Source organism: Gymnoscopelus braueri (assembly GCF_963280865.1).
Source record: "Gymnoscopelus braueri genome assembly, contig: SCAFFOLD_160, whole genome shotgun sequence".
In the NCBI taxonomy this organism is placed as follows: domain Eukaryota; kingdom Metazoa; phylum Chordata; class Actinopteri; order Myctophiformes; family Myctophidae; genus Gymnoscopelus; species Gymnoscopelus braueri.
In genome coordinates this window covers 104,267-127,326 of record NW_027660705.1, presented here as the reverse complement: position 1 = coordinate 127,326, position 23,060 = coordinate 104,267, and the positions used below count along the sequence as shown (strand labels likewise).

At 44.8% G+C, this 23,060-nt stretch overlaps 1 protein-coding gene across 1 annotated transcript in view; it reads right to left on the bottom strand.

Moving 5' to 3' along the window:
• The window catches only part of LOC308081295 (NLR family CARD domain-containing protein 3-like), a 52,982-nt gene that overhangs the window by 16,673 nt on the left and 13,249 nt on the right, over positions 1-23,060 (bottom strand). Inside the window, exons 4-7 of the mRNA XM_080457678.1 lie at positions 12,291-12,570; positions 11,864-11,944; positions 10,287-10,376; positions 4,973-5,056 (exon numbers count right to left, since the gene is read on the bottom strand). Coding sequence (XP_080313804.1) covers positions 4,973-5,056; positions 10,287-10,376; positions 11,864-11,944; positions 12,291-12,570 — 535 coding nt within the window. The remainder of the gene's footprint in view (positions 1-4,972; positions 5,057-10,286; positions 10,377-11,863; positions 11,945-12,290; positions 12,571-23,060) is intronic.

The window sequence follows — 23,060 nt, the reverse complement described above, 5'->3', positions numbered from 1 at the left end:
CTGACTCGCTCGACCCCCCCCCCCCCCCAAACAGGCTCAAACAGTCAATACGTCATAACCGGATGTGACGTTTTTGACAATCGCTGATCGGGCTTAAGTACGATGTGATACACGACGACGATGACTGTTCGTCACCCAGACTTAAGAAAATAGAAGTGGAGCTGTCCGTTCGGTTTTTTTATACCGTGTGAAAAAAAATGTTTTTCCCTATTCTGGCCTAAAATGACCGGGAAAAAAACTGGAAAAAAAAGAGAACCGGAAACGGAACCTGCGTCATGAAACCGGATCCCGGTGAGTGTGAAGTAAGTGGTAAACGAAACTGATGATGAAAAATAAAACAGCGCGATCACAGACAATGCATTTTTTTTTCTGTTATTTTTTCACCTCTAAATCCTCATTGGGTCCTATTGTTTAGTCTTACAATGCCATTGGCCAGGATATTTGCATATAAATACCCCCCACAGAGCCAGGAATCATCACAACTTGAAAGATCTCTGTTGGAACAGATCTCTTTTTTCTCTGGAAGATATTCCTCACAAAAACGTAAGTAATATGCCTGTAATATTTGTTTTGGTGAACATTACAATGTCTAGAACATGTACATATGTTATTATTGTGAAATATATGTCCCAAATTTAAATTATAGCATGATTCATACTTGTTGCTTTTGGTCAACGTTGGGCCCTCTTGGTTGCTAAAAATACAAGGGTAGGCCTAATGTTCTGATTTAAAAATATGGCTTATTGGTGTTATTCATAATGTATACTGTTCTGAGGCCAAATATTATTCATAATTGATATGAGGCCAAATAATAAACCATATAAATGAATCATTAAGTTGTTTTAGTGAAGTAATTACACATTTGCCATGGTATCCATAAAAATGGCCTATAGGAAATTTTACTATCTGATAGACCCAACGTTGCTATATGTCAACATTTGCATAAAAACGTACCAAAACATTTTTTTTAAAAACATTAATATTTTCCTCTTCAAAGTACTCCTACAAAACCATCTGAAAGGTTTACATTTTCTTTTTGCAAGTACAAATATATCCGGGTCTTACAGGGTTAAAGCGTTTATTGGTTTGAGACATTTATTGTTTAAAGCATTTATTTTTTTAAAACTTTGTTTTTAAAACTTAGTAAAAAAATTAGTATTAGTATCTATGATTTGTTGTAAAATGGCAATGTTGTTAATTGTTTTTTTCTCTGTGTTAAAGGTTTACAACCTACTAATAACCTACTACTACTAATTGATGGACGACCAGACCGATCAACTAAAGCCAACAAATTAAACTAATGAAAAGAAACAAGTTGGAAAATAAAAGAGTTGATTGAGTCTGAAATCATATGAGTTGCGTCCTTGTATGTCCTTTGGAGCGAAACTGGAAACGGACTTGACAGCTACACATGACTCCAACATCATCATAAAGTTCTTGGACGACACAAGTGATAGGTTGGATTGTCAACAATGACGAGTCTGACTATAGAGAGGAGATCAACTCACTGGCACTCTGGTGCCGGGAGAACAACTTCGCCCTTAACGTCGACAAGACCAAGAAGCTGATGATGGTCTTCAGGAGGCCGCGGAGAGATCATGTGCCCATCCTCATCGATGGTGCTGCAGTGGAAAGGGTCAGCGAGTTCAAGTTCACCGGAGTACACATAGCTCAAATGGGAGACACACACCACACATGTGAGGAAAAAGGCTGAGCAGTGACTGTACTGGCTCCGTCGCCTGAAGAAGTTTGGAGTAGGACACTGCATCCTCAGGCTGTACGGGAAACTCTACGGCCCGAGAAAAGAAAAACCTACAGCAATTGATGCGATCGGCAGAGCGCATAATGGAAGGCGAGCTCCCTGGATCCAGGAACGGTACAAGAAGCGGTGTGTAGTCAAAGCCCAGCGTATTGTCAAGGAAAAGCACCACCCTAGCCTCAAACTGTTCAAACCCCTACAACGCCCACGGCCCGGCATGGAGGCCTACCGCAGTATCAAGGGCAACACCACTAGGTTCCTGAACAGCTTCTACCCGGCTACCGTCAGACTGCTGAGCAAGGCATGATCACCGCCTGTCGTCAGGCTGGACTTAGACTTTTGCTCTTCCTGTGGATTATACCAGTGTCTGTTACCTTATGTTTATGCGGTCGACACGCGCTGACACTTTGAACCTTAATGTACACTGTTTTTTTCTCCGCACCTTAGCTAACGTCCATAGCATATCATGTACAGTATAGATCAGCGTGCTATGCTCACGCACCTTTATGTTTTACCTCAGGTACTTACCACACCTTATGTCTTACCTTTGGTACTGTGTAAATATGTAGAAAATTGTTTTGTTTTTGTATTAATTGATCTCTCTTCCCCCTTGCCCCCTTCTTCTTCTTCCCTTTCTTTTTTTATGGAAATAACAATACACGAATGAAGCTTACACAAACCTCGCCCATTGTTACACCTGTGAACCTGTGATGTGACAATAAAGATGATTCTGATTCTGATGGGTCTGAAAATTCCTTGATGACACGCACGGTGTGCACTTTGATTCCATGAACGAATAGTTGGATCCGCTTTGTGTCTCCTGACAGTGACTTCTCCATTTCCGTCAGCCTTACCGTTAGGCCGCTAGGTGCAGTTGAAATGTATTTTTTGGGGGTAATAGATTTTTTCTTCACGAAACCCGAGGCTCGGCCCAGCCCGACTTATTAGCATTGATTTTGGGCTCGGCCCGAAAACGTCGGGTCGGGTTTGGACAGAATTTGAGAACTCTTCATCCCCTGGTTCAAATAAACAAACTGTCTCTGCGATATTATCAGGGAGGAGGCTCTGTATCGTTTATGATTGTCAGTCACTCATATTTGTCTCCGCCATGCCGAAAGGCATGGCGAGAGAGTATGTTTTCGGCATGGCGAGAGAGTATGTTTTACCCCCTGTCCGTCCGTGTGTCTCATTTTTCACATGGGCCTGTTATAGCGCCACCTGGAGGCCGATTTGTGCAAAACCCATTTTTTTATATTACTCCTACAGATTTTATCCAAACGTCATGCAAATCGGTACACAGTATCTCTATAGTCATGTGATCAACACGGATCTGTCCGATCTCTCATATTCCATCCTCATTGGCTAAGGTTGCCTTCCAAAATTTGCAGGATTGGTCCGTTTAGAACAAAATGCCTCAAATCATGAACGCAGCTTGTGATTTCTGTGAAATTTCACAAACACATTCCCACTGGGCCGAGGAAGAAATGCCACCTGACATTTTTCACATCAGCCTCATGGTGGCGCTATAAAAGGCTGATTTGTGTTTTTAACTATAACTGCACCGATCTGAAACATTGTACACTCCCTAGAGGCCAAGGAAAAACATCCGCCCTGCATTTTTCACATTTGCCTTTTATAGCGCCACCAAGAGGCCGACTTATGTAAAACAAATTTTTGGATATTAACTCTCTCAGTGCCACGCCCCGAGATATCCCGAGTTTTTCCCGAGTACCCTCAGTGCCAGCACGAGAAATCCCGAGTTTTTACTTTTGACTTTGGTCGCGCTATACTGTTGACGCAGATTCCGTTTCCGGTTCTAATTTCTTTCCCGCGATCATTTTTGGCCAGAATAGGGAAAGTCACGGTTTTTCACACGGTATAAAAAACAAACAGAGAGGTCCACCTCTACTCTCTTTGGTCTGGGTGACGATCAGTCATCGTAGTCGTGTATCACATGGTAATTTAGCCCGATCAACGATTGTCAAAAATGTCAACATCCGGTTATGACCGGATATGACGTGAGCCTGTTTGGGAGGGGGCGAGTGAGCCAGCGAGATCATCAATGTGTCGATTTGTTGCTCTCTACTGGTAGAACTGTATTATGGGTTTAAAACCCCAATCAGATCATTTATTTGAATGAAAAATTACAAAATTAAAAAATTAAAAAAAACGCAAATTGCTGGCACTGGGGGAGTACTTTATGAAAATACTCTTGGCACTGAAAGAGTTAAGCCTTCACATTTTATCCAAATTTCACACAAATCGGTACACATGATCTCTATAGTCATGTGATCAAGATGGAACTGTTTGATTTTTCATATTTCATCCTGATTGGCTAACAATGACATCTAAAGTTTGCAGAAGTGGCCTGTTTTGAACAAAATGCCACAAATCATGAACGCAGTGTCCGATTGAGGTGACACTTTACAAGCACATTCGCACTAAGTTGAAGAACAAATGCCACCCTTTAAAATTGCCCTATTATAGCGCCACCAGGAGGCCGATTTTTTAAAAACTTTTCTTTGTTGTATTACTCCTACAAATGTTGTCCAATCATCATGCAAATCGGTACCCATTATCTCTATAGTCAAGTGCTCAAGATGGTTCTGTCCGATTTTTCATATTCCATCCTGATTGGCAAATTCCGAACATTGTTGGCCCACAATAACCTACCTGACCTGGCGGAGACCTGTGCTCCGAGGAGCACCTTTTCTAGTTACAGTCTGTTTCTGGCGAAAATGTAACTAATTTGGCGGAAGTAACATTAGCGTTTTCTCACTGTCAGCTCATGCTTCATATCCATAAGAGTCAAACCACCGGGGTCATTTGTTTATTTTTGGAACAAAGTTCTTATTTGACGCGATATTAAACACGTCTATCGGAATTCAGAATGGGGGGGGGGGGGGAACCGCGACCCAGGTAGGATGTGTAAATTACGTCAGACTTCGGTGCTCTATATAGGAGTATTTCAGTAGCCGTATGCACCCTCTCTTCACCTACCTTGGGATATGTCTAGAAAACTGTCCACTAGATCGTTCCTGTGGATGTTCTTCTTCTTCTAAGTTAAACTAAACTAAAACAATGTGACAGGTTGCAACGCGTTGTGAGCTTGTAGATCTGCTATGTTTGGCTAATGTTCCCCCCCTCCCCCAGAATATGGATTCTGGGGTTCAAGTGGTTTATTGAATACATCTATTCATAGTGTCATCTCACCTTCAGCTGGAGAGACTTTTGTACTTGTTGAACTTGAACTTGGTGGGTCAGCGTCTGTAGCTTCATGCTGGTCTGATGTTACAACTATTGTGTCAGAAAAGACAACAGACATAAGAAACCTGCTATTACCTCCCAGTAATTATCCTGACATTAGATTGATATTATTTGAGTTTTAGCAATTAACAGTAGCAGGAAAGATAACCAGGCACTGAAATGAGTAAACAGTCTGAGACAAACTATAATAACTTCTGGGTGATCAGGGCTTCATTTGTGCCGGAGCTCAACTACAGAACCTGCCTGCTGCGCTCCGGGAAATCTAGAAGGTGTTTTCTCACCTCACGTAGTGACCTGAACTCTAGATGTGAGGGCCACGTAGTGACCTGGACACTAGATGTGAGGGCCACGTAGTGACCTGAACACTAGATGTGAGGACCACGTAGTGACCTGAACTCTAGATGTGAGGGCCACATAGTGACCTGAACTCTAGATGTGAGGGCCACGTAGTGACCTGGACTCTAGATGTGAGGGCCACATAGTGACCTGGACTCTAGATGTGAGGGCCATGTAGTGACTTGAACTCTAGATGTGAGGACCACATAGTGACCTGAACTCTAGATGTGAGGGCCATGTAGTGACTTGAACTCTAGATATGAGGGCCACGTAGTGACCTGGACTCTAGATGTGAGGGCCACGTAGTGACCTGAACTCTAGATGTGAGGGCCACGTAGTGACCTGGACTCTAGATGTGAGGGCCCTGTAGCAGACTGAACTCTAGATGTGAGGGCCCTGTAGCACACTAAACTCTAGATGTGAGGGCCACGTAGTGACCTAGACTCTAGATGTGAGGGCCACATAGTGACCTGAACTCTAGATATGAGGGCCACGTAGTGACCTGAACTCTAGATGTGAGGGTGACGTAGTGACCTGGACTCTAGATGTGAGGGCCACGTAGTGACCTGAACTCTAGATGTGAGGGCCACGTAGTGACCTGAACTCTAGATGTGAGGGTGACGTAGTGACCTGGACTCTAGATGTGAGGGCCACGTAGTGACCTGAACTCTAGATGTGAGGGCCACGTAGTCACCTGGACTCTAGATGTGAGGGCCACGTAGTGACCTGGACTCTAGATGTGAGGGCCAGAAAGTGACCTGATCTCTAGATATGAGGGCCACGTAGTGAACTGGACTCTAGATGTGAGGACCACGTAGTGACCTGAACTCTAGATTTGAGGGCCAGAAAGTGACCTGATCTCTAGATGTGAGGGCCACGTAGTGACCTGATCTCTAGATTTGAGGGCCACGTAGTGACCTGAACTCTAGATGTGAGGGCCACGTAGTGACCTGAACTCTAGATTTGAGGGCCACGTAGTGACCTGGACTCTAGATGTGAGGACCACATAGTGACCTGAACTCTAGATTTGAGGGCCAGAAAGTGACCTGATCTCTAGATGTGAGGGCCACGTAGTGACCTGATCTCTAGATTTGAGGGCCACGTAGTGACCTGAACTCTAGATGTGAGGGCCACGTAGTGACCTGAACTCTAGATTTGAGGGCCACGTAGTGACCTGGACTCTAGATGTGAGGACCACATAGTGACCTGAACTCTAGATTTGAGGGCCAGAAAGTGACCTGATCTCTAGATGTGAGGGCCACGTAGTGACCTGATCTCTAGATGTGAGGGCCCTGTAGCAGACTGAACTCTAGATGTGAGGGCCACGTAGTCACCTGGACTCTAGATGTGAGGGCCCTGTAGCAGACTGAACTCTAGATGTGAGGGCCACGTAGTGACCTGATCTCTAGATGTGAGGGCCACATAGTGACATGAACTCTAGATATGAGGGCCACGTAGTGACCTGAACTCTAGATGTGAGGGCCACATAGTGACCTGAACTCTAGATGTGAGGACCACATAGTGACCTGAACTCTAGATGTGAGGGCCCTGTAGCAGACTGAACTCTAGATGTGAGGGCCACGTAGTGACCTGAACTCTAGATGTGAGGGCCACGTAGTGACCTGAACTCTAGATGTGAGGGCCATGTAGAGACCTGAACTCTAGATGTGAGGGCCACGTAGTGACCTGATCTCTAGATGTGAGGGCCCTGTAGCAGACTGAACTCTAGATTTGAGGGACACATAGTGACCTGAACTCTAGATGTGAGGGCCACATAAAGACCTGATCTCTAGATTTGAGGGCCACGTAGTGACCTGAACTCTAGATGTGAGGGCCACGTAGTGACCTGATCTCTAGATATGAGGGCCACATAGTGACCTGAACTCTAGATGTGAGGGCCACGTAGTGACCTGATCTCTAGATGTGAGGACCACGTAGTGACCTGGCCTCTATATGTGAGGGCCACATAGTGACCTGAACTCTAGATGTGAGGGCCAGAAAGTGACCTGAACTCTAGAAGTGAGGGCCCTGTAGCAGACTGAACTCTAGATGTGAGGGCCACATAGTGACCTGAACTCTAGATGTGAGGGCCACGTAGTGACCTGGACTCTAGATGTGAGGGCCACGTAGTGACCTTTACTCTAGATGTGAGGGCCTCATAGTGACCTGAACACTAGATGTGAGGGCCTCATAGTGACCTGAACACTAGATGTGAGGGCCACGTAGTGACCTTTACTCTAGATGTGAGGGCCACATAGTGACCTGAACACTAGATGTGAGGGCCACGTAGTGACCTGAACTCTAGATGTGAGGGCCACATAGTGACCTGAACTCTAGATGTGAGGGCCACATAGTGACCTGAACACTAGATGTGAGGACCACGTAGTGACCTTTACTCTAGATGTGAGGGCCACATAGTGACCTGAACACTAGATGTGAGGGCCACGTAGTGACCTGAACTCTAGATGTGAGGGTCACATAGTGACCTGAACTCTAGATGTGAGGGCCACATAGTGACCTGAACTCTAGATGTGAGGGCCACGTAGTGACCTGAACTCTAGATGTGAGGACCACGTAGTGACCTTTACTCTAGATGTGAGGGCCACATAGTGACCTGAACACTAGATGTGAGGGCCACGTAGTGACCTGAACTCTAGATGTGAGGGCCACATAGTGACCTGAACTCTAGATGTGAGGGCCACATAGTGACCTGAACTCTAGATGTGAGGGCCACGTAGTGACCTGAACTCTAGATGTGAGGGCCACGTAGTGACCTGAACTCTAGATGTGAGGGCCACATAGTGACCTGAACTCTAGATTTGAGGGCCACGTAGTGACCTGGACTCTAGATGTGAGGACCACGTAGTGACCTGAACTCTAGATTTGAGGGCCAGAAAGTGACCTGATCTCTAGATGTGAGGGCCACGTAGTGACCTGATCTCTAGATGTGAGGGCCCTGTAGCAGACTGAACTCTAGATGTGAGGGCCACGTAGTCACCTGGACTCTAGATGTGAGGGCCCTGTAGCAGACTGAACTCTAGATGTGAGGGCCACGTAGTGACCTGATCTCTAGATGTGAGGGCCACATAGTTACATGAACTCTAGATATGAGGGCCACGTAGTGACCTGAACTCTAGATGTGAGGGCCACATAGTGACCTGAACTCTAGATGTGAGGACCACATAGTGACCTGAACTCTAGATGTGAGGGCCCTGTAGCAGACTGAACTCTAGATGTGAGGGCCACGTAGTGACCTGAACTCTAGATGTGAGGGCCACGTAGTGACCTGAACTCTAGATGTGAGGGCCATGTAGAGACCTGAACTCTAGATGTGAGGGCCACGTAGTGACCTGATCTCTAGATGTGAGGGCCCTGTAGCAGACTGAACTCTAGATTTGAGGGACACATAGTGACCTGAACTCTAGATGTGAGGGCCACATAAAGACCTGATCTCTAGATTTGAGGGCCACGTATTGACCTGATCTCTAGATTTGAGGGCCATAGTGACCTGAACTCTAGGTGTGAGGGCCATAGTGACCTGATCTCTAGATGTGAGGGCCACGTAGTGACCTGAACTCTAGATGTGAGGGCCACGTAGTGACCTGATCTCTAGATATGAGGGCCACATAGTGACCTGAACTCTAGATGTGAGGGCCACGTAGTGACCTGATCTCTAGATGTGAGGACCACGTAGTGACCTGGCCTCTATATGTGAGGGCCACATAGTGACCTGAACTCTAGATGTGAGGGCCAGAAAGTGACCTGAACTCTAGAAGTGAGGGCCCTGTAGCAGACTGAACTCTAGATGTGAGGGCCACATAGTGACCTGAACTCTAGATGTGAGGGCCACGTAGTGACCTGGACTCTAGATGTGAGGGCCACGTAGTGACCTTTACTCTAGATGTGAGGGCCTCATAGTGACCTGAACACTAGATGTGAGGACCACGTAGTGACCTTTACTCTAGATGTGAGGGCCACATAGTGACCTGAACACTAGATGTGAGGGCCACGTAGTGACCTGAACTCTAGATGTGAGGGCCACATAGTGACTTGAACTCTAGATGTGAGGGCCACATAGTGACCTGAACACTAGATGTGAGGACCACGTAGTGACCTTTACTCTAGATGTGAGGGCCACATAGTGACCTGAACACTAGATGTGAGGGCCACGTAGTGACCTGAACTCTAGATGTGAGGGCCACATAGTGACCTGAACTCTAGATGTGAGGGCCACATAGTGACCTGAACTCTAGATGTGAGGGCCACGTAGTGACCTGAACTCTAGATGTGAGGGCCACGTAGTGACCTGAACTCTAGATGTGAGGGCCACATAGTGACCTGAACTCTAGATGTGAGGGCCACGTAGTGACCTGAACTCTAGATGTGAGGGCCACATAGTGACCTGAACTCTAGATGTGAGGGCCACGTAGTGACCTGAACTCTAGATGTGAGGGCCACGTAGTGACCTGAACTCTAGATGTGAGGGCCACGTAGTGACCTGAACTCTAGATATGAGTTTCACGTAGTGACCTGAACACTAGATGTGAGGACCACGTAGTGACCTGAACTCTAGATGTGAGGGCCACGTACCGGCTCGAACTTCTAGTCATTTTAATTGAATTAATCTGAGAGCTTCCTGAGCAAAGATTATTGACTTCAGAATCTCAAAATGGGCGGGGCTGACTGCTCCGACATGCATATGTTAAACCTTCTATTCTTTTTAAACTGGACCTCAGTTTGTTTATTAGGACAGATTTTTTTATCTACACCAATTCTCTTGAGCCGATATACAAGCTCACAATGCAACATGTTGCAACGCGTTGTGAGCTTGTAGTTCTACCATTTTTGGCTAATGTTCCCCCCAGAATATGGATGCTGGGGTTCAAGTGGTTTATTGAAGACATTATTCATAGTGTCATCTCACCTTCAGCTGGAGAGACTTTTGTACTTGTTGACGTTGAACTTGAACTTGGTGGGTCAGCGTCTGTAGCTTCATGCTGGTCTGATGTTATACCTATTGTGTCAGAAAAGACAACAGACTTGTGTAAGAAACCTGCTATTACCTCCCAGTAATTATCCTGACATTAGATTGATATTATCTGAGTTTTAACAATTTACAGTTTTAGGAAAGATAACCAGGCACTGAAATGAGTAAAAAGTCTGAGACAAACTATAATATCGTCTGGATGCTCAGGGCTTCATTTGTACCGGAGCTTGACTCCAGAACCTGCCTGCTGCGCTCCAAGAAATCTAGGAGGTGTTCTGTCTCAGATGCATGTACTATACATGTTTATTTAGCTTTCACATTAACCCCTCAATTTCCCTTCCAGTGATTGAAAAGGACCATGAATGAAATGAAACTGACTTATGTTTGTAAATCACCACAATAACCACTATTCACTGTTAGTAAAATGTTTGCGTCTGTGAGCCAGATGATCTGACTCCTACACTCCAAAGGCCCCGCCTCCCCATCATGTCAAAGCAAGGCCCCGCCTCCCCCTCATGTCAAAGTAAGGCCCCGCCTCCCCACCATGTCAAAGCAAGTTCAAGTGCTTTTCTCACTTTCGCACTTTACAATACGATGTACTTAAAATTCACTTATTCACACACACACACACACATTCAGATATTCACACACACACACACACACACACACACACACACACACACACACACACACACACACACACACACACACACACACACACACACACACTTACACATGCACACACACGCACACGCACACGCACACACATTCACACGCCGATGGCAGAGGAAACCATGCAAGGCACCAACCTGCTCATAGGGAGCAGTTTAGGGGTTCAGTGTTTTGCTCAAGGACACTTTGACACTTAGCCAGGAGGAGCCGGGAATCGAACTGGAACCTTCGGATTCCAAGACGGACGCTCTACCTCCTGAGCCACTGCCGCCCACAATAATAAAAGAGCCACATACGGAGGAACACAGACCTGCATGTACTGTATGCGTCATAACTTTGCGTGATGGCGCATGCTTAAAAAGAACAGATCTACAAGCTAATATCCTGTACCATCGCATAGTGTTGATAGCTTGAAAATCAGTTTCTTTCTCTTTTTTTCTCTTTGTGACAACCTTCTACTCTGATGTTTAAATGCTCTGCTCCACAGATCTGCAGCTGACTGCTAGACACAGACAGACACACCACAGCACAGGCTCAGAGACAATGATACAGAGAAGAGAGAACGCTTTTTTTTAATCTCGATCAGAAACAAAAACAAATCACATTCATTTTAATGAGTAATGCAGCGTTACTTGGATCAGTAATGTGTAATAATATTACTGTTTTAGCTGCTATAATATGTTACACTTCTTACTGGGTGGGTAAAGTAATACTATTAACGGTAATATATTACTAAGTTACATGTTATTGCCCAACACTGGCTGTGTGTTTCTACAGACTACAGGTAAATAGTGTAAACAGACCAGACAGTTGAATCAGTTTATTGAACACATCTAGCTCACCTTCAGTTGTAGAGACTCCCCTCGTTGTAGAAGTTGTTGGTGGGTCAGCGTCTGTAGCTTCATGCTGCTCTGATGTTACAACTATTGTGTCAGAAAAGACAACAGACTTGTATAAGAAACCTGCTATTACCTGGCAGAGATTATCTTAAATTACATTGATTGTGTTTTAGTAATGTAATTGACTGTTAATCTGCAGCAGGACCTGTGTGTGTGTGTGTGTGTGTGTGTGTGTGTGTGTGTGTGTGTGTGTGTGTGTGTGTGTGTGTGTGTGTGTGTGTGTGTGTGTGTGTGTGTGTGTGTGTGTGTGTGTGTGTGTGTGTGTGTGTGTATTAATGAATTGCACCTGCTGTTCATATCCAATACAATACAGGAGTGTTTCAGTAGGTTTATCTTGTAAACCTACTGTATGCAGCCTCTCTTCACCTACCTTGGGATATGTCTGGAAACCTCTCCACTAGATCATTCCTGTGAATGTTCTTCAGAACTTTCACCACGATCCTCTGAGCTGCATCACTGGAGTAGCGCCTCACCATCAGATGAGCGATGGTCCTCCTGCCCTCCTCCTTCGGGGGTCTCTTTGGGATTGGAGCCAGGCCTTCAAGGACATCAGGGTGCCGCAAATGTAACTTGAACGTCTCGAACTCCAAGTCTTCCAGCTCATCCAGAGTTTTCAAGATGTGTTTCTCAAGTGGCTCAATGGTTGAGTCCTGGTACAAACAGAGGATGATAACATCTCAGCTACATTCTCTTCATGTGTTGGTTATGAAGAGACTGAACACAAGCTTAACCATGCTTTATATACATTAGCAAATACATATTAATGTACAATTATGCATGCAATGTTTCTAAAACATAGTAGAATTAATTATTTACATATAGGCACATGTAGGTCAGTGAAAGCAGTCTTAGGGGCCTTGTCCACAGAGAATGAAGAAAATCCATGTTTAAATTGTTTCAGTGAAGCTATTTGTGCTAATATCCAAATTTAAAAGCACAAAATAATGCACAATAATGCAAAAAATCACACCCAGTGTGAAGTAAGTGGTGCATTTGATGAGTTAATTTCATTAAGCTATACGAACATAACATTCATAACATTGTTCCTCCAGAACAATGTTAAATCCCTCTCCATTCATTTCAATGTTGCTCAACAGGAACACAGAGGGGGCGGGGCTTAAGCAAATACAACCTTTCCCTATTGGCCGTCTAAGAGCACCTACTAAGTTTGGGAAGTTTAGCATGCTGGGAACTGGAGTTATGGCTGTTTAAAGACCAGCCAATAGGAACACAGAGGGGGCGTGTGTGTGTGTGTGTGTGTGTGTGTGTGTGTGTGTGTGTGTGTGTGTGTGTGTGTGTGTGTGTGTGTGTGTGTGTGTGTGTGTGTGTGTGTGTGTGTGTGTGTGTGTGTGTGTGTGTGCGCGCGTGCGCGTGCAGCCGTGCACGTGTGCTGAGCCAGCCTGTGTGTGTCGCTGCATGTCCTTAAGTGACGCATGTTAGTGTTTAATTAAGGTAAACTGGTTGCTTCTTTGTATTATAGTGTTTATACTAAAACAAAAACTTCTACAACATAGCTGCCCGGGCACCTAGGCTGTGGAACGCACTGCCGGTGCAGCTAAGGTTAGCACCATCCATACCTCTGTTTAAGTCACGTCTGAAAACCTACCTCTACACTAAGAGTTTTAATTGTTTTTATATGATTGTATATGCAGTGTAATGTTGTTTTTCTAATTTCATGTTTTGTTTGCTGTCTGTTGTTTTTAACCTTGCTCTGTGCAGCACTTTGGAACTTTGTTTGGAAAGGTGCTATACAAATAAAATACATTATCATAGCTGTATGTCTCTAAACCATACAACATAGCTGTATGTCTCTAAACCATACAACAAAGCTGTCTGTCTCTAAACCATACAACATAGCTGTATGTATCTAAACCATACAACATAGCTGTCTGTCTCTAAACCATACAACATAGCTGTCTGTCTCTAAACCATACAACATAGCTGTATGTCTCTAAACCATACAACATAGCTGTCTGTCTCTAAACCATACAACATAGCTGTCTGTCTCTAAACCATACAACATAGCTGTCTGTCTCTAAACCATACAACATAGCTGTATGTCTCTAAACCATACAACAAAGCTGTCTGTCTCTAAACCATACAACATAGCTGTATGTCTCTAAACCATACAACAAAGCTGTCTGTCTCTAAACCATACAACTTAGCTGTCTGTCTCTAAACCATACAACATAGCTGTATGTCACTAAACCATACAACATAGCTGTCTGTCTCTAAACCATACAACATAGCTGTCTGTCTCTAAACCATACAACATAGCTGTCTGTCTCTAAACCATACAACATAGCTGTCTGTCTCTAAACCATACAACATAGCTGTCTGTCTCTAAACCATACAACATAGCTGTATGTCTCTAAACCATACAACAAAGCTGTCTGTCTCTAAACCATACAACTTAGCTGTCTGTCTCTAAACCATACAACATAGCTGTCTGTCTCTAAACCATACAACAAAGCTGTCTGTCTCTAAACCATACAACTTAGCTGTCTGTCTCTAAACCATACAACATAGCTGTCTGTCTCTAAACCATACAACATAGCTGTATGTATCTAAACCATACAACATAGCTGTCTGTCTCTAAACCATACAACATAGCTGTATGTCTCTAAACCATACAACATAGCTGTATGTCTCTAAACCATACAACATAGCTGTCTGTCTCTAAACCATACAACATAGCTGTCTGTCTCTAAACCATACAACATAGTTGTATGTCTCTAAACCATATAACATAGCTGTCTGTCTCTAAACCATACGACATAGCTGTCTGTCTCTAAACCAAACGACATAGCTGTCTGTCTCTAAACCATACAACTTAGCTGTCTGTCTCTAAACCATACGACATAGCTGTCTGTCTCTAAACCATACAACATAGCTGTCTGTCTCTAAACCATACAACATAGCTGTCTGTCTCTAAACCATACGACATAGCTGTCTGTCTCTAAACCAAACGACATAGCTGTCTGTCTCTAAACCATACAACTTAGCTGTCTGTCTCTAAACCATACGACATAGCTGTCTGTCTCTAAACCATACAACATAGCTGTATGTCTCTAAACCATACAACATAGCAGTCTGTCTGTAAACCATACAACATAGCTGTCTGTCTCTAAACCATACAACATAGCTGTAACCATACAACATAGCTGTATGTCTCTAAACCATACAACATAGCAGTCTGTCTCTAAACCATACAACATAGCTGTCTGTCTCTAAACCATACAACATAGCTGTAGCAGTCTGTCTCTAAACCATACAACATAGTGTATGTCTCTAAACCATACAACATAGCTGTATGTCTCTAAACCATACAACATAGCAGTCTGTCTGTAAACCATACAACATAGCTGTCTGTCTCTAAACCATACAACATAGCTGTATGTCTCTAAACCATACAACATAGCAGTCTGTCTCTAAACAGACAGTACAAAATGCAGGGCAAAGGTTTTCCTTGATCTCTAGGGAGTGCGCATACAAAGGTTTACGCAGATTGGTGCAGTTATAGGTAAAAACACGAATCGGGCTGTTATAGCGCCACCATGAGGCTGATTAGAAAAATTTCAAGTGGTATTTCTTCCTCGGCATAGTGGGGATGTGCGTGCAAAGTTTCACGGAAATTACATGCTGTGTTCATAATTTGAGGCACTTTGTTCAAAACGGAGCAGTCCTGCAAACTTTGGAAGCCATTTTTAGCCAATCAGGATGGAATATGAAAAATCTGAAAGACCTGTTTCGTTTAATGACTATAGAGATACTGTGTACCGATTTGCGTGATGTTTGGAAAGAATCTGTAGGAGTACTGTGAAAAAAATTGTTTAGCAAAAAGCGGCCTCCTGGTGGCGCTATAACAGGGCCATGTGAATTGTATATATGCTGCCAGTAGGCTAGAGAGCTACCTTGTATGTATGCTGACAGTAGCTACAGAGCTACCTTGTATGTATGCTGCCAATAGCTACATAGCTACCTTGTATGTATGCTGCCAGTAGCTACAGAGCTACCTTGTATGCATGCTGCCAGTAGGCTAAAGAGCTACCTTGTATATATGCTGCAGGTAGCTACAGAGCTACCTTGTATGTATGCTGCCAGTAGCTCTGTAGCTACCTTGTATGTATGCTGCCAGTAGCTACAGAGCTACCTTGTATGTATGCTGCCAGTAACTACAGAGCTACATTGTATGTATGCTGCCATTAGCTACAGAGCTACCTTGTATGTATGCTGCCAGTAGCTACAGAGCTACCTTGTATGTATGCTGCCAGTAGCTACAGAGCTACCTTGTATGCATGCTGCCAGTAGCTACAGAGCTACCTTGTATGAATGCTGTCAGTAGGCTACAGAGCTACCTTGTATGTATGCTGCCAGTAGCTACAGAGCTACCTTGTATGCATGCTGCAATTAGCTACAGAGCTACCTTGTATGTATGCTGCCAGTAGCTCTGTAGCTACCTTGTATGTATGCTGCCAGTAGCTACAGAGCTACCTTTTATGTATGCTGCCAGTAGCTACAGAGCTACATTGTATGTATGCTGCCATTAGCTACAGAGCTACCTTGTATGTTTGCTGCCATTAGCTACAGAGCTACCTTGTATGCATGCTACCAGTAGGCTAAAGAGCTACCTTGTATGCATGCTGCCAGTAGGCTAGATAGCTACCTTGTATGCATTCTGCCAGTAGGCTACAGAGCTACCTTGTATGCATTCTGCTAGTAGCTACAGAGCTACCTTGTATGCATTCTGCTAGTAGCTACAGAGCTACCTTGTATGTATGCTGTCAATAGGTTACAGAGCTACCTTGTATGTATGCTGCTAGTAGCTACAGAGCTACCTTGTATGCATTCTGCCAGTAGCTACAGAGCTACCTTGTATGCAACTTCCAGTTTCTACAGAGCTACCTTGTATGCATGCTGCCAGTAGCTACAGAGCTACCCTGTATGTATGCTGCCAGTAGCTACAGAGATATCTTGTATGTATGCTGCTAGTAGGCTACAGAGCTACCTTGTATATATGCTGCCAGTAGCTACAGAGCTACCTTGTATGTATGCTCCCAGTAGCTACAGAGCTACCTTGTATGCAACTGCCAGTTGCTACAGAGCTACCTTGTATTCAACTGCCAGTTGCTACAGCGCTACCTTGTATTCATGCTGCCAGTAGCTACAGAGATACCTTTTATGCATGCTGCCAGTAGCTACAGAGCTACCTTGTATGTATGCTGCCAGTAGGCTAAAGAGCTACCTTGTATACACGCTGCCAGTAGGTTACAGAGCTACCTTGTATGTATGCTGCCAGTAGCTACAGAGCTACCTTGTATGCATGCTGCCAGTAGCTACAGAGCTACCTTGTATGCATGCTGCCAGTAGCTACAGAGCTACCTTGTATGCATGCTGCCAGTAGCTACAGAGCTACCTTGTATGCATGCTGCCAGTAGCTACAGAGCTACCTTGTATGCATGCTGCCAGTAGCTACAGAGCCACCTTGTATGCATGCTGCCAGTAGCTACAGAGCTACCTTGTATGCATGCTGCCAGTAGCTACAGAGCTACCTTGTATGCATGCTGCCAGTAGCTACAGAGCCACCTTGTATGCAACTGCCAGTTGCTACAGAGCTACCTTGTATGCATGCTGCCAGTAGCTACAGAGCTACCTTGTATGCATGCTGCCAGTAGCTACAGAGCTACCTTGTATGAATGCTGCCAGTAGGCTAAAGAGCTACCTTGTATGTATGCTGCCAGTAGCTACAGAGCTACCTTGTATGTATGCTTCCAGTAGGCTATAGAGATACCTTGTATGTATGCTGCCTGAAGGCTACAGAGATACCTTGTATGTATGCTGCCAGTAGGCTACAGAGATACCTTGTATGTATGCTGCAAGTAGCTACAGAGCTACCATGTATGTGTGCTACAAGTATCTAAAGAGCTACCTTGTATGCATGCTGCTAGTAGGCTACAGAGCTACCTTGTATGTATGCTGCCAGTAGGCTACAGAGCTACCTTGTATGCATGCTGCCAGTAGGCTACAGAGCTACCTTGTATGTATGCTGCCAGTAGATACAGAGCTACCTTGTATGTATGCTGCCAGTAGCTACAGAGCTACTTTGTATGTATGCTGCCAGTAGCTATAGAGCTACCTTTTATGTATTCTGCCAGTAGCTAGAGAGCTACATTGTATGTATGCTGCCAGTAGCTACAGAGCTACCTTGTATGTATGCTGCCAGTAGGCTATAGAGATACCTTGTATGTATGCTGCCTGAAGGCTAGATACAGAGCTACCTTGTATGTATGCTGCCAGTAGCTACAGAGCTACTTTGTATGTATGCTGCCAGTAGCTATAGAGCTACCTTGTATGTATTCTGCCAGTAGCTAGATAGCTACCTTGTATGCATTCTGCCAGTAGGCTACAGAGCTACCTTGTATGCATTCTGCTAGTAGCTACAGAGCTACCTTGTATGTATGCTGTCAATAGGTTACAGAGCTACCTTGTATATATGCTGCTAGTAGCTACAGAGGTACCTTGTATGCATTCTGCCAGTAGCTACAGAGCTACCCTGTATGTATGCTGCCAGTAGCTACAGAGATATCTTGTATGTATGCTGCTAGTAGGCTACAGAGCTACCTTGTATATATGCTGCCAGTAGCTACAGAGCTAACTTGTATGTATGCTCCCAGTAGATACAGAGCTACCTTGTATGCAACTGCCAGTTGCTACAGAGCTACCTTGTATTCAACTGCCAGTTGCTACAGAGCTACCTTGTATTCATGCTGCCAGTAGCTACAGAGATACCTTTTATGCATGCTGCCAGTAGCTACAGAGCTACCTTGTATGTATGCTGCCAGTAGCTACAGAGCTACCTTGTATGCATGCTGCCAGTAGCTACAGAGCTACCTTGTATGCATGCTGCCAGTAGCTACAGAGCTACCTTGTATGCATGCTGCCAGTAGCTACAGAGCTACCTTGTATGCATGCTGCCAGTAGCTACAGAGCTACCTTGTATGCATGCTGCCAGTAGCTACAGAGCTACCTTGTATGAATGCTTCCAGTAGGCTATAGAGATACCTTGTATGTATGCTGCCTGAAGGCTACAGAGATACCTTGTATGTATGCTGCCAGTAGGCTACAGAGATACCTTGTATGTATGCTGCAAGTAGCTACAGAGCTACCTTATATGTATGCTGCCAGTAGGCTACAGAGCTACCATGTATGTGTGCTACAAGTATCTAAAGAGCTACCTTGTATGCATGCTGCTAGTAGGCTACAGAGCTACCTTGTATGTATGCTGCCAGTAGGCTACAGAGCTACCTTGTATGCATGCTGCCAGTAGGCTACAGAGCTACCTTGTATGTATGCTGCCAGTAGATACAGAGCTACCTTGTATGTATGCTGCCAGTAGCTACAGAGCTACTTTGTATGTATGCTGCCAGTAGCTATAGAGCTAACTTGTATGTATGCTCCCAGTAGCTACAGAGCTACCTTGTATGCATGCTGCCAGTAGCTACAGAGCTACCTTGTATGCATGCTGCCAGTAGCTACAGAGCCACCTTGTATGCATGCTGCCAGTAGCTACAGAGCTACCTTGTATGCATGCTGCCAGTAGCTACAGAGCTACCTTGTATGCATGCTGCCAGTAGCTACAGAGCCACCTTGTATGCAACTGCCAGTTGCTACAGAGCTACCTTGTATGCATGCTGCCAGTAGCTACAGAGCTACCTTGTATGCATGCTGCCAGTAGCTACAGAGCTACCTTGTATGAATGCTGCCAGTAGGCTAAAGAGCTACCTTGTATGTATGCTGCCAGTAGCTACAGAGCTACCTTGTATGTATGCTTCCAGTAGGCTATAGAGATACCTTGTATGTATGCTGCCTGAAGGCTACAGAGATACCTTGTATGTATGCTGCCAGTAGGCTACAGAGATACCTTGTATGTATGCTGCAAGTAGCTACAGAGCTACCATGTATGTGTGCTACAAGTATCTAAAGAGCTACCTTGTATGCATGCTGCTAGTAGGCTACAGAGCTACCTTGTATGTATGCTGCCAGTAGGCTACAGAGCTACCTTGTATGCATGCTGCCAGTAGGCTACAGAGCTACCTTGTATGTATGCTGCCAGTAGATACAGAGCTACCTTGTATGTATGCTGCCAGTAGCTACAGAGCTACTTTGTATGTATGCTGCCAGTAGCTATAGAGCTACCTTGTATGTATTCTGCCAGTAGCTAGAGAGCTACATTGTATGTATGCTGCCAGTAGCTACAGAGCTACCTTGTATGTATGCTGCCAGTAGGCTATAGAGATACCTTGAATGTATGCTGCCTGAAGGCTAGATACAGAGCTACCTTGTATGTATGCTGCCAGTAGCTACAGAGCTACTTTGTATGTATGCTGCCAGTAGCTATAGAGCTACCTTGTATGTATTCTGCCAGTAGCTAGATAGCTACCTTGTATGCATTCTGCCAGTAGGCTACAGAGCTACCTTGTATGCATTCTGCTAGTAGCTACAGAGCTACCTTGTATGTATGCTGTCAATAGGTTACAGAGCTACCTTGTATATATGCTGCTAGTAGCTACAGAGCTACCTTGTATGCATTCTGCCAGTAGCTACAGAGCTACCCTGTATGTATGCTGCCAGTAGCTACAGAGATATATTGTATGTATGCTGCTAGTAGGCTACAGAGCTACCTTGTATATATGCTGCCAGTAGCTACAGAGCTAACTTGTATGTATGCTCCCAGTAGCTACAGAGCTACCTTGTATGCAACTGCCAGTTGCTACAGAGCTACCTTGTATTCAACTGCCAGTTGCTACAGAGCTACCTTGTATTCATGCTGCCAGTAGCTACAGAGATACCTTTTATGCATGCTGCCAGTAGCTACAGAGCTACCTTGTATGTATGCTGCCAGTAGCTACAGAGCTACCTTGTATGCATGCTGCCAGTAGCTACAGAGCTACCTTGTATGCATGCTGCCAGTAGCTACAGAGCTACCTTGTATGCATGCTGCCAGTAGCTACAGAGCTACCTTGTATGCATGCTGCCAGTAGCTACAGAGCTACCTTGTATGCATGCTGCCAGTAGCTACAGAGCCACCTTGTATGCAACTGCCAGTTGCTACAGAGCTACCTTGTATGCATGCTGCCAGTAGCTACAGAGCTACCTTGTATGCATGCTGCCAGTAGCTACAGAGCTACCTTGTATGAATGCTGCCAGTAGGCTAAAGATCTACCTTGTATGTATGCTGCCAGTAGCTACAGAGCTACCTTGTATGTATGCTGCCAGTAGGCTATAGAGATACCTTGTATGTATGCTGCCTGAAGGCTACAGAGATACCTTGTATGTATGCTGCCAGTAGGCTACAGAGATACCTTGTATGTATGCTGCAAGTAGCTACAGAGATACCTTATATGTATTCTGCCAGTAGGCTACAGAGCTACCATGTATGTGTGCTGCAAGTATCTAAAGAGCTACCTTGTATGCATGCTGCTAGTAGCTACAGAGCTACTTTGTATGTATGCTGCCAGTAGCTATAGAGCTACCTTGTATGTATTCTGCCAGTAGCTAGAGAGCTACCTTGTATGTATGCTGCCAGTAGCTATAGAGCTACCTTGTATGTATGCTGCCAGTAGGCTATAGAGCTACCTTGTATGTATGCTGCCAGTAGGCTATAGAGATACCTTGTATGTATGCTGCCTGAAGGCTACAGAGATACCTTGTATGCATGCTGCTAGTAGCTACAGAGCTACCTTGTATGTATGCTGTCAATAGGTTACAGAGCTACCTTGTATATATGCTGCTAGTAGCTACAGAGGTACCTTGTATGCATTCTGCCAGTAGCTACAGAGCTACCCTGTATGTATGCTGCCAGTAGCTACAGAGATATCTTGTATGTATGCTGCTAGTAGGCTACAGAGCTACCTTGTATATATGCTGCCAGTAGCTACAGAGCTAACTTGTATGTATGCTCCCAGTAGCTACAGAGATACCTTTTATGCATGCTGCCAGTAGCTACAGAGCTACCTTGTATGTATGCTGCCAGTAGCTCTGTAGCAACTGCCAGTTGCTACAGAGCTACCTTGTATTCAACTGCCAGTTGCTACAGAGCTACCTTGTATTCATGCTGCCAGTAGCTACAGAGATACCTTTTATGCATGCTGCCAGTAGCTACAGAGCTACCTTGTATGTATGCTGCCAGTAGCTACAGAGCTACCTTGTATGCATGCTGCCAGTAGCTACAGAGCTACCTTGTATGCATGCTGCCAGTAGCTACAGAGCTACCTTGTATGCATGCTGCCAGTAGCTACAGAGCTACCTTGTATGCATGCTGCCAGTAGCTACAGAGCTACCTTGTATGCATGCTGCCAGTAGCTACAGAGCTACCTTGTATGAATGCTTCCAGTAGGCTATAGAGATACCTTGTATGTATGCTGCCTGAAGGCTACAGAGATACCTTGTATGTATGCTGCCAGTAGGCTACAGAGATACCTTGTATGTATGCTGCAAGTAGCTACAGAGCTACCTTATATGTATGCTGCCAGTAGGCTACAGAGCTACCATGTATGTGTGCTACAAGTATCTAAAGAGCTACCTTGTATGCATGCTGCTAGTAGGCTACAGAGCTACCTTGTATGTATGCTGCCAGTAGGCTACAGAGCTACCTTGTATGCATGCTGCCAGTAGGCTACAGAGCTACCTTGTATGTATGCTGCCAGTAGATACAGAGCTACCTTGTATGTATGCTGCCAGTAGCTACAGAGCTACTTTGTATGTATGCTGCCAGTAGCTATAGAGCTACCTTGTATGTATTCTGCCAGTAGCTAGAGAGCTACATTGTATGTATGCTGCCAGTAGCTACAGAGCTACCTTGAATGTATGCTGCCTGAAGGCTAGATACAGAGCTACCTTGTATGTATGCTGCCAGTAGCTACAGAGCTACTTTGTATGTATGCTGCCAGTAGCTATAGAGCTACCTTGTATGTATTCTGCCAGTAGCTAGATAGCTACCTTGTATGCATTCTGCCAGTAGGCTACAGAGCTACCTTGTATGCATTCTGCTAGTAGCTACAGAGCTACCTTGTATGTATGCTGTCAATAGGTTACAGAGCTACCTTGTATATATGCTGCTAGTAGCTACAGAGCTACCTTG